We start from the raw sequence: 17,248 nt of genomic DNA, 5'->3' as shown, positions 1-17,248 counted from the left end.
CAGGCGGATGATGTTTGCACAACTATTGGACAACTTCCCCTGTTTGGGCACTATTAGTAAAGGTGCTCTGTGAGACACATTCACCAGGTGGTTGAAATCAGGCTTTGCACCGAAAGGCTCCTTAAACGGAGTGCGGTTTGTTCGAGCGGGTGCTATGCGCTCATCCCCTCCAGCTAACAAGCCACAGGCCAGGCAGGGCTTCTGAGCCAGAAGAGCTCCTGGAGAGGTTTTTGGGGGGAAGCTGTTGAGCTGGGACCACTTTTGCATGAGGATGCCGATGCCGCCCCGCCTTGCGGACGGGTAGCATCAAGCACCGGGCAGCACTCATCCCTATCCTTCCTTTCCAAACTTTGAGCGGGGCAACACTGCGCAGGATTCCTCACGCCCCACGGCAGGGGTTGGAACTGGATGAGCTTTAAAGGTCCCTTCCAACTCAAACCGCTGGGATTCCGGCCCCTGTGTTACCCCTGCTCCTCTGCCGTACCCCCGCCGGTGGCAGTAGCCCCGGTCCCCGCTGGGGTAGCGGCGGAGCGGGGCCGTGCAGTGCCGGGCGGCGGGGGAAGGGGCTCCGAGGGTGCGTCCGCCGCGATTGGCAGAGCCGAGCAGCGCCGTCCAGGAAACGGCTCGGGTTGCAGCGGGGGGAGTGACCAGGGGAGGGAGGAAGGGAGCCGGAGGAGTGCGCCGGGAGAGAGGGGAAGGGGAAGAGGAGGGGGGGGGGGGGGGGTGGAAGAGAGAAAAAAAAGCCCCACCAAAACCCCAAACCAACCCAAACCACCACCCACCCGAGGGGGGCTGTTGGCTTGACAAAGCTGCGGGCGGCTGGATGGAGCGGAGCGGGACCCGCAGCGATGCCCGCACGGGGGAGGAGGCTGCTGGCGCCGGGCACGGCGGGCTCGCCCCTCTGAGGCGGTAGCCGCTGCAGCCGAGCGAAGGGACGGGACGGGACCGGGCGCCGGGCCGGCTCCTGCCTCGCCTCCCTCCTACCGCGTCCCGCGGGGGATGCGCCCCGCTGCGCTGCTGCGGGTTTGCCAGCCGGGGCTGCCCGCGGAGTGACCGCGGCTGCGGAGGGGTTCTGCGCGTCCCCGGAGGAGATCCTGCCCGCCGCGGGGACCCGCAGCCCGGCACCGCGCCTCAGCCCGCCTGTTGCGGGGGACCGGACCCTTCTCGCGAAGCTTCCTCGCCGCAGGTAATGGCACCGAGCGGGTTGGGGCGGGGGGGAAGGCGCAGCCACCCTGTAGGGTGACGGAGGGCAGCGCTCGGGCTGCCGGTGCGGGGCCCCGCAACTGGTGCACGCCGGCTCCGGGGCGCTCTGTGCCGGTGCGGGACTTGGGATGCGGGCGGAGGGCTCCGTTCGCCCCGTGCTCCCCGTTCTGTCACTTGATGGTCTCTGTGTGGGGCTGTGTGTGTGGGGGGGAAGCCTTTGTGACCGGTGTCCAGCGGTGACAGCGAGGATGAGGAAAGGGAGGCTCAGCCTCCGGGGAGCATCCCCCCGATTCGGAACGGGACCGCCTGGACCGGCCGCCCGCAGCCCGGCGCCGCCGGAGCGGGGGGTCCTGTCCGCCGCGGGGCTGGGATGGGGTTGCCCGGGGTAAAGCAGGGGAGAAATCCGCGATGAAATACATATTTAAATGCAAAACGTCCCGTTCAAACAGGCACCCATTATGCGTTCGGTGTGAAACGCTATCAACATTTAAAACTTCATTGTCTCCTTTGTACCAAATCCCTGTAAATCTTCCACTAGCCTTTACTCATTTTCATCTGAAAAGCCTGTTTGGGCTGAATAGACAGCAATCAGCAGCCTCGGGACTTCTCTCTCTCTCTGGAATGTCAATTAAAATGCAGATTTTTTTTTTTTTTTTCCCCTTTTTCTCTCCCCCTGATCTTTTGGTGGCAAAAGACTTGAGAAAACCAGGATAGTCCTGGAAAGCGAATGAAAGAAGTTCGAACAATGCAAAAGTACTGAAGCTGCCAGCCGGTTCCCATTAGTCCTCCAGAATTAATGTTTAATAGCTGGGATGCTCAGATTTGCTTGGAGATTGAACTGCGATGTAGTCTTGTTAGTTACATATCTGTGCATGTATGTTTATAGACGCGTGTATGTTTATGTGTGGTTATATGTGTGCGTATGTGTATAGAAAGCTGTTAGCTCCAAAGCTGCACGTACCTGGATTTTTCTGATGAAGCTACTGGGCTTTTAGGGCGCTGGAGATTTCTTTGTGGAGGGAAGAGCCGTATTTCATTCAGAGTTTGCTGTTCCCTGCCTAATAGAGAGAGATGCTGAAGGGCTGTACAGCGAGCAGTGTATTGATTTGGTTAGCATACTCTACAAATTGTGCTCTCCCCGGGGAGTGATAAACATCTTATAAACAACAATGGAAGTAGATTAAAAAGAACACTGAGCATTGAATTTAATTAATGCCACTGCTGAACAAGTACTACTTGTTTGTGTGTGTGAGTGCGTTTAAGCTGAAGTGCAGCTTGGAGGAATTTGGTTGGGCTCCCAAACCAGTCTGCTTTCCCATGCTTGTCAGTTTGGCAAAGAAATTTGGGCAGGTATGTGACGAGGTGAAAATTGACTTGATGAGCGAGTGGCAAGGAGAGCCATCAATCACTGGAGCCTGACAACTCCTCCCCAAAGTGTAGGCTGAGAAGAGAGACAGAGTTCCCTTTCAAGGGGAAAAATAAACACTACGTGTGGCTTTCACTGAGTCTGAGACTCCAGGAGGGATTATGGTATTGTAGTCAGGAAGCCAGAATTGTGGAGGCCAAAAAGCATGCTGGGGCTGTGTTCCAAACATTGAGATAGAGGTACATAATTATCCAGCACAGGAGGTCTTTCCAGAGACTCGTCCCCCAGCAACTGTGGCGATTAAGCTATGAAAAGAATTTGGTTTCATTTCATCTTCGTTGGACTCAGCTTCTTTTGGCAAAGGGCAGCCCTCGAACCCCGGTCGCTGTTGTGGTGGTAGAGACTGGTGTGGCTTCGTGGATGGGTCCAGAGCTCTGATCTGTGCTTTGTTACGCCTTTGCAAGCCACGGGTTTGAATTCTGTGGTGCCCTGTGAGTGAAGAGCCCTTCATTCTGCTGGCAGATGCTCAGCTGCAGAAGCAAGTATCTACAGGTGAGAAGGTGCGTGGTCAGGTAGCCTTGTGGCCACTTCAGGGTTTAGGGTGAGGATAGGAACCACAAACGTGCTTTCAGTGGTGTTTTATGTAGTTTAAAAATCCAAACCAGCTGAAATGTAAGTGGAATGAATGCTGTTGGAGCCTGGAATATAGGCTAGCAGTCTGGTATGTTTTCTTTTTGCAAAATTGTGATTTTTTCATTTATATACATTGCCTTTAATTGGAATTTACAGGATGATTTATGGCAATTAACTCAGCATTACATCCAGCCTGTTCATTAGGGTTCCTGCCCACTTTACAGCTGGATAAACTGAGCTACAGAGCCGTGGTTGTGGGTCTGTTGGTCGGGTGGTTGACCGGGGTGGCAGCATCCAGGAGGCCTTGATCCGATCCCTTCCCAGATGCAGTCCAGTCCCAGAGACAGAGCTCTCTTCAGTTCTACACCTGCTCAGTGCTTATTTAAAGAAGAGCCGGGCAAGCTCTTTGCAAATGTTTATGCAGTGGTCTGGTGGTGTTTTCACTGGAGGTTTAATAGTAGTTGCTAGCTTGTGGTCTGGGATGCTCGTGTTATGCTTGAATCCCTAATAGAGGGACAGAGCTTTTTGCTGATACCAGCTGAGGGGGGAAGAAGCTTGCCCTGAAGTACCAGGGATTCACCTGAAATAGCATGTATTAATTCTTTTCCCCAAGTGCCTTATTTATGTCATCTAAAATCTGTTCCTACTAATTCCAGATGTGACTGTATCTAGTAGCCAAGATAAAAGATGCCTCGACAGCATTTCTGTCCTTAGCTCTGTGAACTTGGTTTGTACACAGCAGGTAGCAAAAGGCTAATAAAATCTGAAAACACTTTTTAATGGTTGGCCTTATAAAGGGAGAATATTTGGCTGTGTTTCTGTGTACTTTATGCTGAGGTACCATACCACATCCAAACGGCAGGGAGTTCTGGGAAGTTTGCCTTTATCTTCGCACTCCTTGCCTTTTTAAGGGTGAAAGCAGGAGGGGAAAAAGAGGTTTTATGTTATTTCCCCCCTTCAAGACAAGTGCTCTAGAATCTTCAGTTGGGTTTGGTCACATCTAAGATGAATCATTGGCCAGGTTGTACTATCCATTGACTGAGGTTTACCATCTTTCATTTTTGATGTGGAAAATCAGGTCTAATTTTCTGGTCGAGCTGTTAAATCACCCTGTGAGGATGTTCTTCTGACCCTCACTTGGCATCTTTCTGTGGTGGCAACAGGGTCCCATTAAGGGAGTAGTGGTTACTTTGGTACCACTTCCCTTTTGCGTCAGCCCATGCCTGGATTACCAGTTAACTCCATCCATTTAGATTAGTTTTACAGTGAATAAAATACTTATTTTTTATCTTATATGAAAAAATATAGATCAATAACCATTCTTGAGAGAGAAGAGAAACGTGTGTGTACACAATTTAGCATATATGAATGGAAAACGATGCTGGGGAGGTCTCCTGTGAAACTGCAGCCTGTACCGTCCTTTATAAGGGTTTTAATTGCCTGTAATGGCACGTAGCTAACCAGTATCCCCACAAAGACTGGAGCCTTCCACCTGTACAGGACTCTCATGCTTTAGAAGGACCCTGAACTGAGTCAGAACAAGGTCCATCCATAGGGGAGCTGGAGGTCAAATACAGTTGGAAGGAAGGTGGAATACAGTTGGAGCTGGAAGGTGAAATACAGTTTTCCAGATTATCCAAGTCTAAAGAAGTATTTTTCAACTGGTTGTGCTTTTCTTTTCTTTCCTTGTGGAAAATTACTGAGTTCTTGCAACTTCAGCTGGCTGCAGAGCTGCCTAGGTGAAGGAAAGAAAACCAAGGCAAACTTACATAAACCTTCAAACAATAACACGAATATAATTTGTATAATTGTGGTAATTTCATAGCATTACAGGTTATGTGCCTGCACATGTGTGCGCCTCGCGGTTTGCTTTAAAACCTGTATATTTTTCTGTCAGTAAAATAGCTCTCTAAATATGTGCTGAGAAGTGATTTTGTGAAAACAAGGAGGACTTGGTTACGCCTCAGGTGATGATGGAAGCCGCTAACAGAAAATGAAAAGTCACTCACTTTTCACATATTCTTGAAGCTGGAAAACTATTTTTCCCATCCTCCTCCTCCCTTCCCTCTCCCCTCAGCTCTGCTCGGGGCTTTCTGAAGCTTTTGGGTTTGTGCTTGAAGATGTTTTTGCTGACAGTGTTAAATCTCTCTTTTCCCCACAGCAGCAGCAGCCGTCGTTCCAAGGGAGGAGGTATTACCCTGGCCGAAGGCACTGCTTTCTCTCCATGCTTCTTTAGAGGTGTTCAGATGGGATTAAAGTCCACATGGAGATATGGCAATGGACCAGGAATTTACTCTAAAAAGATGGTCAGCTGGGATTCGGGTTGCCTTATCTGCCTGGTGGTGGTCACCATGGCTGGACTTTCCCTGGCTCGACCCTCGTTTAATTTAGTTGTTGAAGACACCACGCTGGAACCTGAAGGTAAATCACTCTACAGTCCTTGATTCTGCAAAATAAGTTAATTCTAAGTGCCTGGATGTCTGAAATAGAAGTCAACGTCTTTATGTGCTTTGATAAATCTAAGGCAAGTAACAGATTAGCCCTCAAGAGTTACGTTTTTTGTCTCATCCTGCTCACACATGGGCTGTGTTCATGCAAGCGTTCGTTTGTTTAATCTTATGCAAGCGAGTGGTGTCAGTGATTTCACTTGGGACTGTCATCACGTTGTATAATCAAAGCGTACGGCTGAAAGTTTTCAGGAACGGGTCTGTAAGGAAACCAGGCTGTTGCACTTGCATACGTGTTACGTGTTGCCGTCTCAAGGAACGGAATGGCTGTATAGCTGCGTGTCTTTGTGATTGTCTTAACCTGAGAAGTTCAGACAGAAATAAATGCCAAGAGCTTTTCAGTCACGGGGCCTGAATGTTCAGTTTCGCCGGGCACTCTGCAAATGTGGTGTTGCGGCTTTATTAGTGTTTGTACTTTGAATACATTTCCCTATTGCTGTTAATATCCAAGAACAACCGGTACAGTGCCTGGATTGCAAGTTCTGGAGGTGTGAATGTTGAGATTTGAATAGCAAGGACTGCAGTTTATTGCTGGGAAAGACCTTTACGTTGAAAGAGGTGTTTTGATACAGTCTCCTACTTTGAGCCGGCACCTGTTGATATGTTCTTATAGGTATATCCCTTCCTCAAGCTTTGCAAAGTGCTTTTCTTCTCCAAAGAGATAAGGAGGGGCTGCTTTTTTTATTGACGTGAGCTGATTGTGTTTAAGGATGATTTTACTGGATTGTGTAGGATCCTTCCTGCTCTCTGAGCACCTTAGGGGGAAAGGGAGGCTTCCTTCATAAGGTTTCATCTGTCCTTTGGAGGAGTGATTACACTTCTAATAACTCAACTGTCAACCTAATATAATACTCCATAGAGCATTTGTGATCCAGCAAGCTTGCTGGAAAGAATTTGGCCTTTACACATTCTACTACTCATGTCCACGGATACGGCTTTGTTTTTATTTAATACATTTTCATGCAAAACTTATTTGTTTCTATCCACTGCCTCTAAAAATAGACGTCACCAGCTAACACATATTTAGAATCTGTTCCAAGTACATTTTTATTGATGGCAGGGGATGAACTATTTAGAGACGAGGAGCCCTCCTCCCTAGCAAGTGTTCCTTAAAGAAGTTAACGGAGTATAGCAATATTGTCATCTGTCAGCCATAGAGATTGCTGATAGCAGAGATGTTTTATTTTCCTTTCGAAGGTAACTTGAGAATTAAGAAAATAAAGCCCAGCTCTCCTCACCACTCACTGTGTTAATTGCACATCTGGTGCCTTTTTGGCTTTACGGAGGAATGACAAAAGCATGAATAATTCTGGTTGCAGACTTGCTGTTTGTAGTGAGGTTCCCTAGTTTTAGGGTTAAATCAGAAAGAATGCGATTGTAGGATTGGTGGAGTGTTTTACGGGGAGAAGAGTAATATTTTCTGTATGATGCCTACTGATTTTTTCAGCTCTTCAGGGGAAGAATAGCTTCTATTATTTTTAAAAAGCACGGTTTAAAACCATGTTTCTTCCACAGTAAATATCCAGGGGGTAGAATCTGGGTTTTATCAAAGAGTAAATTGTTAATAAGGATTTAAAACTTCTTCCCTGGGCAGGAATGTTACCGACATGAAACAATTCTAGACGTGAGAACCCGAATCGTTACCAGAAATAAGACGAGGAAAAACCAAACCAAAGACCCAACAAAAAAAAAAGCCTCAAAGTTAATGGTATAATAAGAGCTTTTATGCTGCAGAATACGGGGAATTGTGTGGGATTTATATCTGAGATTTGGGAAATAAAACCTCCTTTATGTACTTTGTTAAACCCTGTGTTTTTACACAATCACCTCTGGGTTCCATCACTGCCACCCACAGGCTTTCCAAGCCCAAAACAAACCAAAAAACCCTTCCAAAAACCTTTACAAAACCCAAGCAGACTTCTTTTTTAATTTAGTAAATGCCAAACATTTTGGCCAGAGCTAATCTGGGGGGTCAGGTGCTCCGATAATGCAGGTTTTCAGTAGGGCTGCTGAGTGTGCAGTCATTAGAGCTATGACATTTCATACCAGCTGAGAAGGTCGGCAGGGCCATGACCTTTGGTGACACATGTTGATCTGTTTTTCAGTCTTCCTTCATGGACATGCCCCAAATTTTGTCCTTTTTTTTTTTTGATGAGAGGTGCTTTTCATTATTATTTATTGCTTTAGTGACTCAATACTCACAAAGCTGTATGGAAGATTCAGAGGAATTGAGACTGTGCCTTTTTGTTCCTTTGATTGCAATAGAGCTCTTGTCTCTTAGCTAAACCTAACTTTAGGGGTATTTGCAGCCTTCAGAGTAGCTGGTTACTGCTTGTACTAACAGTACATGCTAATATCTAATAGGGTAATTAACTGCGTGGATATGTGCAGATTACAGGCAAGATGTCACACGTCAAGGTTCTTTGCTTTTGGTTATCTGCAGTCAACCAGTCTCTGGTGGCACTCTTCTTTCGGGTGCTTTTATAGAATGCTGGGTTCATTGAGCTCTGAATCTCATCTGTGAGCATTAGATATTACCGCAGTCATTTACTCAATATTTACTCTGAAAATGGTATCTTGAGCCATTGTAAATTAGGACATCAGTGTTGATATCGTGGCTGCTCACCAGTGTCTGGATTCTGAGTGTTATTGGTTGTGGTGCTTTCTTCCCTACGTTAAAATCTGAGGCTGTTGAGCACTGTGAGCAGAAACAGGACCCGTAGGAGTTAGTTTGAGGGCTGTCAACTATCAAATTGTATCTCGCATCAAGTGTTTACATCAATGTTTTTTATCCGAGGGAGTATAAAGCCTTTCTGCTTTTAAATATTTGGAAATAAGCCTACCCCAATGTGTACAAAGGAGCCATTCTCTTTCTGTGTACCCGGGCTATGAAGGCCTTTGATGATAGCCAACTTTTCAAAAGGGCTCTGACCGCACACATAGGTTGAAGGGTTACTTTGTGAACTGAATAATTAGTTTAGACATATATTTGATAAATAGCAAGCTCTCCCTTGACCTTCCCTTGCCCAAGCTGTGTGTTATCGTTCTGCTGGGTAGTTAATTTAGTCGCTTCCCCATGTGCAATGCCTCGATGCTGTCCTTGGAGCACCTATTTGAGCCCTCACTTGGCGCGCAGTAGCAATGTGTTTCAGTTCTTTCAATTTAGGTCAAATTTCAAAGGACTAATTTAAGCTTTCCACAAGGGACAGCCTAATTCTGTGTCCTGTGAAAAACACAGCAGGTCAAAACAGCCTTAAATGTGCATTTGGGAGGTTCCTAGGAGCAGCAAGTGGAGGAGAGAGACCTTTAATGGGTGGTGTGTGCTTATGGTGGGCTATGAAGTGAGTAACCAGTTGTCATTTGGGTTTTAACTTGGTCACAGCTATTTGCTGGCACAAAACAACACAAAAACATAAACACATTCAGTGCAATACCCAAAGCAGTGCCTTCATTTTGGTAAATATATTGCATAGTGTGAGATCTGTGGCGTTAATTTTAGTGTCAGTGTTGCATATAGGAGCAATAGAACCTTAATTTTGATAACAGTGTTGCATAATGTGAACACTATGCCTTTGTTTTTTGTAAAACTGCTGCATAATATGGGCAAAACTGAGGGCACTGCTTAAAGGTTAATGTCACCTGTGGTCACAGTGGTTAGCTCAGTCCACTTGGACATCCTTTGTTAGCCACTGCAACATGCCTGGATCAGGATGTGGGGTCTTGTGAGGTTCTTCTCGGGCTCCCAGGCAGTGGGCAGGGCTGGGGTACAGAAGATACCAGTGGTGGGATGTCCCCTGTCCTATGCGGAGTAGCGTGTTCCCCATTCTGGGTTGCCTTCATGGGTCCTCTCCATGCCGATGCCACCCTGCTGTGAGGAACCCCACATGGTGGTCATCTTCCTCGGATGGTGGTGAAGCATCAGGATGCTCTTCCAATTTGGTTGGAAAAATAAAGCAAAAGGTTCACCCAGGGTTCCCTTATTAATGGTGTTTTGGAGTCTTTTTTACAAGAACGGAGGCTTTTATATCTGCAAGTTCTGAGTAACTGTTCAAACTGATTAGTTAAATCAGAGTTTAGGTTTTGGGTTTATTTAAGGCAATTATCACAGCCTATTATGGAGGAATGTGACATCCCCACAGCTTCAGGTGAGGGTTGGATGCCCTTTCGAGGATCTGGTTCAGTAAGTTATTTGGCCTGGTACAGGAATTGCTGAGATTCTGGGGAGCTGTACAAACAGCCAGATTAAATCAGTCTTAATGTGCCCATTCTGCATTGAAAATCCGCAGCCCTTTAGCAGGGGCATGGTCTTGAGCTGCAAACTAATTGGGCACGGGTAGGGTTGTTATTTACAGGCTGTGTTGGTGAGACGCTGGGAGCTGGTAATGTGTCAGCATGGCAAGTATTTTGCAAAGTAGCGCAAATAATTGCACATTTGGGACTTATCTGCCATTTTTTGCTTTCTTTTTAAACCACTTGTATAGATAAAACCCCAACCCAGTGACCAGCTCCAATGCATGTGTAGTTTTCTAACTTTAAAATAGCTCTTCCTTGGCAGAGAACTTGCAAGGAACTTCAGGCCATAATAATGTCCTTTACAGGCAAGTTCCAAGTTTTCAAGTTACCTTTGAAAGCAGAATTTCCAGTGCAGTTCTGACATTTCCAGTTCTTCAAGGTTGTGTATTTGAGAGAGGAGGGACTATTGTGGTGTTTTAATAATAACCATAGCATAGCTCTTAATGAGCATATTTCTATATCCAACTTCCTGACTTCAGTAGAAATGGTCACTTGGCTGTAAATACATGCAGGCAAAGCTTATTACTTTCTTAGAGTGAATATTTACTTCAGGAACAGATGGGGATGTGAGAAAAAGATTTAACTTTCCCTTCCTCTATCATTAATAGAGAGAAATTCCTCATTGGAAGTGTCATATTTTTAAAGTGTTGCATATTTTGTGAGTCCTCAAGGTTGAAACTTTAGTGAAAGCAGAGATTTTCCTCAAAGCAGAACAATGGCAATATAAATCCGTGTTTTTAAAAGAACCATCACCTGCTTAGGCAAGTTACATCTTGTCTATTTGTAATAGTGCGCCTGGTTTCACTAGAAGAGAAAATACATTACAGTGTGGTTTAAGAAGTGCAAAATTCAGGCTGAAAAAGACGTCAGGAACCCAAAGCGTGTCTGAAATGGTGAAGAGTCTGGAGTTTTGTGCCAATGTGGCTGAGGGTTTGGTTCCCTGGTAGAGGATTCTTCATCCACCAGTGGGTTGGGTGGGAGCATCGTCTGCAGTGTCAGTCAGGATGCGCTGATTTGTGTTTGTGGTGGCTGTTTGGGAAACTGGGCAGTGCTTTAGCGTGGAGCCTGCCAGGGTGAAATTATCCATACAACAAACTGGGAACCAATCTGAAATTTAGACCTTTGAATTTCAGCTCAGCACATTGCACTGTGTGTCTGTAATGTGGTTATTCGGGGGGGGAATTTGCCATGACATGCGCCCAAAATCAGAGGTGCCGTCTTGCAGTACCAGGCACTAAACTGTCTCTTAAGCTGGTTGAAAAAGAAGCAACTTTGAATACAGGCAAATCTTAAATAAAGGCCAGATTTGCAAGAGCGCAGCAGCCAACAGCTCCTGTTATAATTACGAAATGTGTGCTGGGAGCGCCGAGCTGTTCTGGAAGTTTGGCCTTTTGGGTTTCAATCGGAGCAGAGAGCGTCAGCAAAACTGCGTCTGCATTTACTCCTTGGCGATTGTGCCTCTCAATGAGGACGGTTGCAAAATGAGGTATTCCGGTCTATAATTCATATCCCAGTTATGTACATCTCCAGGTTATCCATTTCCACCTTAATTATCATTCCTGGCTTTTTTGTTAGTATTTTTTTTCCTTTACTTTTAAAACAATAACCTTTTTTTTGGGATTGTTTTTTCTGGACCTACTTTTGAGTATCAGAGCAGTCAGCACCTGGTATAGAGATGTCTCACGGGCTTCACTTTCTGCTGGTTCAGGTCTTTCTGCTGCTTGTCACCGCATAGATGTCATTATCCGTATCAAGGAGAGGGACAGAAAGGCAAACTAAGCGCTAGATGAATCCTACCGTGCTGCTTCCTTCTCTTGCCATGCTATTATTATTTTAATTGTATTTCCAAAATGACTGTAAGTGAAAGCATTTGGTGAACCTCAGTGACACTGAGCAGTTGAGATCTGACCTACTTTCCTTCCCTTCCTCACATGCCGTTGCAAGTTGCGTGTAATTATTGCTTTTCCTCCCCCGCAAAAGAGCTGGCTCATGGGGCTGGGACACAAACTGATGTGGAGCAGCCCCGCAAAGCGCCTTACGTTGGCAAAGCCATAGCAACTGAGAGGAGGGGAGAATTCTCTTGCGTTTGCAAGGCTTTATTGGAAAGGGCAATGTGCTGGGGGGCTGGAAGGGAGAAAAAGGATGGTGAGAAGCTGGTTGGGGAGGAGAAGACTAGTATTTTGGCTGTGTGTATATATATATATATGTATATTTCATGAGTTTCTATTTTGAAAGAAGTTTTGGGACCTGGTAGTTATCACCTCAGGCTTTCTCCCAGGGGCTTTGTGGCTGTTTGAGCAGGGTTTGGAGTTGGCTACAGTGGCTGGGCATGCCTCAGCAGTCTGCACTGAGCAGGACAAGTCTGTAGGAGGTTAAAATGTGGTTGGATCAACAGAATATGATCCGAGCACCATGCTCAGCTGAGTTTTTAAGCTTTATAAGAAGTCGTGGTGTAGAAAAACTACATAAGATTCATGATGCTCCTAAGGATGGGCTGTGTGGTAGGTTTGCTGCCGGCAGGACCTGCTTGCAGGAGAAGGTGCTGCTGTGATACTGGCTTTGCAAGTTCGTAAAGCGCCCTGCTCAGTGTCTCTGTGTTGCAATGTTTAATTTGTTTCAGGGAAAGTAATATGGTTTATAATGCTGAATGTCGCCCAACAGTTCTTAAAAGTCATTTCAAAACCCCAGCTGGAATTCTGAGCAGTTCTTTAGCTTTGTTCTATTAAATATATTAAAGAAAAATAATCCGGTTCAGATATTACAGCACTGAAGTACCCAGATTTATCTGGTACTGTTTGCTCACCAGGGTATTTCAGACACGTAGATTAACATGGAGGCTCCTAAAGAAACCTGCACCACTGCTCAGTAATAGCCCTTCTCCTAACAATTCAGAAGCATTTGAACCATCTTCCATTAGTATGGCAAAGTGCCCAGGAGCCACTGCTACAGCAAGGAGTGATGGAGGTGTCTGCAAGTTAAAAATAACCCTTGTCATGTAAATGGTTTTGTGCCACCTGGAAGTGCAAATAGCCAGCCTGGCTTTTAACTTCAGGGCTTGTTCTGCTGCTCTTGCCTTGTCCCCAGGTACCACTGGTGATTATTCTCTGCGCTGAGCTGGAATTGAGTTGGCTCTGGTACCTTTTGACTAAATGTTGTGAAAGGGGAGCCTGGCATGCCTCAAAACCTTGAAGTACTTGGAGAGTATCCTATGGTTTATGCGTGTTGTGGCGAACACCGTCAAAAGTGCTGAGGGGCTGTTTTGGGGTATTGTTTCCAGTGACTTTTTTTTCCGATCCCACTTTAGGAAGAGGGGGAAGATGAATTTCAGGGGAACAGGCAAGATGAGACTTCCAGACGAGCTGCTAAAATTAAGAGGATTTGTATAGTCAAGTAAAAATGGGACCGTGTACAAAAGAAACAACTGCTGACTTGCTTATAGGGAATCTGAATAAATGTTCCCTGCATCCAGAACTAACACTTGAACATGAAATTGTGCAATTTTTAACCTCACGGTTGTAATTTATTTCTTTTGCATGTTGAATAGCAATAGTCCCGAGTATGGCCTTCGGCAAACCTGGAAGAAGTAGGCTGTGTTTTTATGTTTGGATTTGTGTTATGTTCTATTCTGTTTTTATGTTGCTCTTGAAATGCAATTAAAGAACCTGAAAAAAAAAAGCTACAGATTGGAAGAGATGCAAGGAAATGTTAAGCCCAAGAAAAAGCCTTTGCGACTAAACGTGCTCATACCTTTTCCCAAGGCTGTGTATCTTATAAAGAGCCTTTCCCAAGCAGAACTTAATGCTAAGTTGGACAATGGGAGTTGCTTAAATTGCTCTGTCACTTGGTTATGTGCAGAATAGAGACAGGAAGATTTGATGTGCTGCTGAAAGTAGAAGTAATTAGAAAACGATCCTCGTCTTGGATCCTGCTTTTTAGGGAGAGAAGGTTAATTTTTTTCCAGCTTTTCATTTGAGGTTCTGGCAAAGGTGATACATTTCCCCTTTGCATTGTATAATAGATTACACGAGAAGCCTCTTCTGTAATGAGTTTGAAGAGTAGTTAATTATTTTTGAGATTGCATTACATGTGTGTGAGGTTTATATTGTACTCCCCAGTACACTTAGCACAGAGACTACCGCTCTGTTAATTTAGGCACCTAGGGGAGCTTATGGCTTGAACAAAAGTGGTCAAGATAGGGTGCTTGGAACTGAAGATTCCAATCCTGAAGGTGGCCAGTAGCTTCTCATCATACCGATGACATAAACTCCCTAAAACTATTGTACTGCTTTTTATTGTAGCTGCTCAAGGTTGTGGGTGTTTTCTCCCTTCTTGGTTAGCAAGTCTTTGAGCAGAAGGCATACTGATGCCCTCCTCTTTCTTGTTCTGTCCCAAGTCTGGAGATAAATCCTATGGTGACTGTTGTATAAAGAAGTCTTCATCCTGTAAGGAGCAGGCTGTGAAGACTGGGGACAAACAGGAAGAAATTGCAGGGCCGTTCCCAGCAGCAGGAGGTGGCCTTGCTGGTCTCTGCTGTTTACTTTGAACTTGGCATGCTCCGAGTCTTCCCTGGCTTGGCTTCCAAAAGCATAAAGCACACGGCCAAGCCCAGGAGCATGTGATACTTGGCATTTTTGACGCATATTGCGTGGTTGTGCAGCCATAACTCAACGATCACAACTATAAAGACAGGTAGGAGCAAGCAGGCTGCAAGTTGTAGGAATTTTTAATCTCTGTATGAAGCCTGGACAAGTACAATTTCTTCTTCTTTTGAGGAGTCTTCCTTTAACTATGGGGTGAGATGCATCAACCCAGATGCTTTTGCCATTAAAGCCATGCTGCAAACATAGGGTGGGTACCCAACTCACCACATACCAGCCAACACACCAGCGTAGCAGGGGACCTCATGAGGTTTGTTCCCACCACTCTCTTCAGCTGGCTTCTTCCTTGTGTCTGTAGCCAGGACTAAATGCTGCCTGGGGGTAGTTACCTCAAGGAGTTGCAGTTCTGTAATTGCTCATCTGCCAAAGAGCATGACACAAGGCAGATAGATGTAATCACATGGGGATGACTTTTAGGTGCATATGCAGAGCTTTTTTTTCCTTGGCCAGGGGGTCCTGCAAGTGGTGAAACTCTTTGCCTGCTCACCAGAATTATTTATTTTTCTAAGTCTTTAAAGCTTAGGAAAACAAGTTAGTGCAGTGTAACATTTTCCCTTGCCCATGATGACATTGGCAAGTGTTTCAATTGGAGGAGATTCACTTCTTTTTAATGATCTTAGTATATGTAACACTCAATAGGAGTTGACATGATGTTGGAGGTCCATGCTTTAGCAGGTCGGTGCGGCTGGAAGCTCTACACTTGTTCTTGTGAGTCTTGGGAATGCATGTGGCAACACTTCGTTTTGCAAATGTTTGCTTCCAGAGAAGAAGGATTCTTCCTGTTCCTCTGGTTTCGTCTCTTGTACCCATCGGATGACTGGGTCTCTATAGAATAAGGATAACAGGGTTAAAAAAGGTGCCAGGAAAAAATACCTCAATTTATTTCATACAGTTTAGTGCTTAATGGTTTATGGAGTCACTGCTTTCAAACAGAGCAGCTTGGGAGCTTGTTTTAAGCCTTGTGAAGACTTAGAATCTGCCACATAATGTTTGTAACTGTCATGGATATCCCTTTGATGCTTTTTGTTTGATGAAGTTTTGCTATAAGGCTTAAATCTTTTTCATCACATCATTATATGGTAGAGGAGGAAGAATGATTCCTGGTCTTTGGAGTGGTGTTCAGTGATGAGGGATTTTTATGTATTTTTATATATACTTTTTAACTTTGGTGTGTCACAGTTCTAGCAGGAGCTGTCGCGATTTGGAAAGGAAAGGTTTTCATCAGAACAGAGGCTTCCTGATTATGCCTGGCGGAGGCAGAGCTGGGCATAGCTGGCAGCTAGCTGGCGGAAGTGCAGTACAAATAAGCCAGCAGGAATCCAGTGACTTTGGAGAAGCAGATGGATGACTTGCCAGTACTGTTTTGTCCCCCTTTGTATAAGGAGACGTGCTTAGCCTCTGTGGCTTTGGTTTGCTGTTGGCTCATGGGTGATGGTCACCGTGGCCAAGAATGACTCTTTGCATTTTTAAACCGGTGGCCGTTTCTTTTGAGTTTATCATCCATCGTCAGAAGGAGACACGGAGCTGCTCTTAGTGTTAGCCTGCCAACTTAAATTGAGGAAGAAGGCCACCAGTTTGTACCTGGGAGGTAGGAGGGAAGGTTGCAAGCCTGGCCGATGATACCTGGGCTTCCCAATCCTGCTGAGGCTACCCCCAGGGGAGAGCATAAAGGCTTGTGTTTGACTCCCAAAGTCATGGTGCCCGTGGCTATTCTGCTTCAGGCATGGTTTGGCATCCCCATTCCATGTTGCTCATCCAGTGTGGTCTTGCTTGATTTTCCTCCATGGCAGGAAAAACAGGAGACAAGGGTAGGAGAAGCAGGAGGAATGGCAGTGGTTGGCAGCTAGGCATTCCCTGTGGGGACATTCAGTTTTGCAATGAACCTCTTGGATTCCTGACAGGTCAGGTCTGTTGACCCTTCTGGGCACGCTATGGTGAGTGTTTAGTTATTTACTAAAGCCTTTTGAAGAGAAAGTGGCTTGATGGGGTCTGAGGCTTTTGTGTTATGGGGAGTTGTGTGAGAATCTTTGCTGGGGTTAGCTATTAGCTGATTGTTTAATTATTTGGCTCTGTAACTAAGTAACTAAATGCCTTGAGCCTTGAGATAAGCAGCTCTTTGTTAACATTTTAATAAATGGAGACAAATAGTAATAACTTAAAACCTAAGGAAGTGTAAATCTCTCGTTTCAGTGACTGAATCTTGAACAGAAACATGATTTGGAATGTAGTTGCGTATCTCATAACAATCTGAAGTAGAGCATTCATAATGTCCCCAGTCCTCTATTGTGGTCATGGCTTTTATACAAAGAGTATTTACTCCATTTGATGGCTGGATGGCATAAACCATGCTGTGAGACTGTATGAGCAGGCAAAGAAAACGTTCACATCTTGTTTATTTAAGAGCAGCTTGGTTTTCCATGGTGGTATTGTTCAACAACTCCACCTATAAAGTTTAAACACATTCTGTGCACCACTATTACAAACAAGGGTGTAGCTGGGAGAGGACAGTAGCAGAACCAATTTGGTCTCCCTTGTCCACCAGTGTTATGAGAACATCATCAGAAATTTTGCACGTGCCTTTGTGGCTT

At 45.4% G+C, this 17,248-nt stretch overlaps 1 protein-coding gene across 9 annotated transcripts in view; it reads left to right on the top strand.

Moving 5' to 3' along the window:
• Window positions 1-911: 911 nt before the first annotated feature.
• FGFR2 (fibroblast growth factor receptor 2) overlaps window positions 912-17,248 on the top strand; it is an 86,356-nt gene continuing 70,019 nt past the window's right edge. For 5 of the 9 annotated variants that reach the window (XM_065672401.1, XM_065672397.1, XM_065672396.1 and 2 more), the window contains exon 1: window positions 5,367-5,623. In XM_065672401.1, coding sequence (XP_065528473.1) covers window positions 5,449-5,623 — 175 coding nt within the window. In that variant the 5' untranslated portion in view covers window positions 5,367-5,448. Of the gene's footprint in view, window positions 1,187-4,796; window positions 4,815-5,363; window positions 5,624-17,248 lie in introns of those variants that run through there. The other 4 variants (XM_065672403.1, XM_065672399.1, XM_065672400.1 and 1 more) reach the window with 3 other exon arrangements.

Source organism: Lathamus discolor, chromosome 3 (assembly GCF_037157495.1).
Source record: "Lathamus discolor isolate bLatDis1 chromosome 3, bLatDis1.hap1, whole genome shotgun sequence".
NCBI classification, from domain to species: domain Eukaryota; kingdom Metazoa; phylum Chordata; class Aves; order Psittaciformes; family Psittacidae; genus Lathamus; species Lathamus discolor.
The sequence above is the reverse complement of the archived record's forward strand: the minus strand, read 5'-3'. Positions and strand labels throughout refer to the sequence as shown.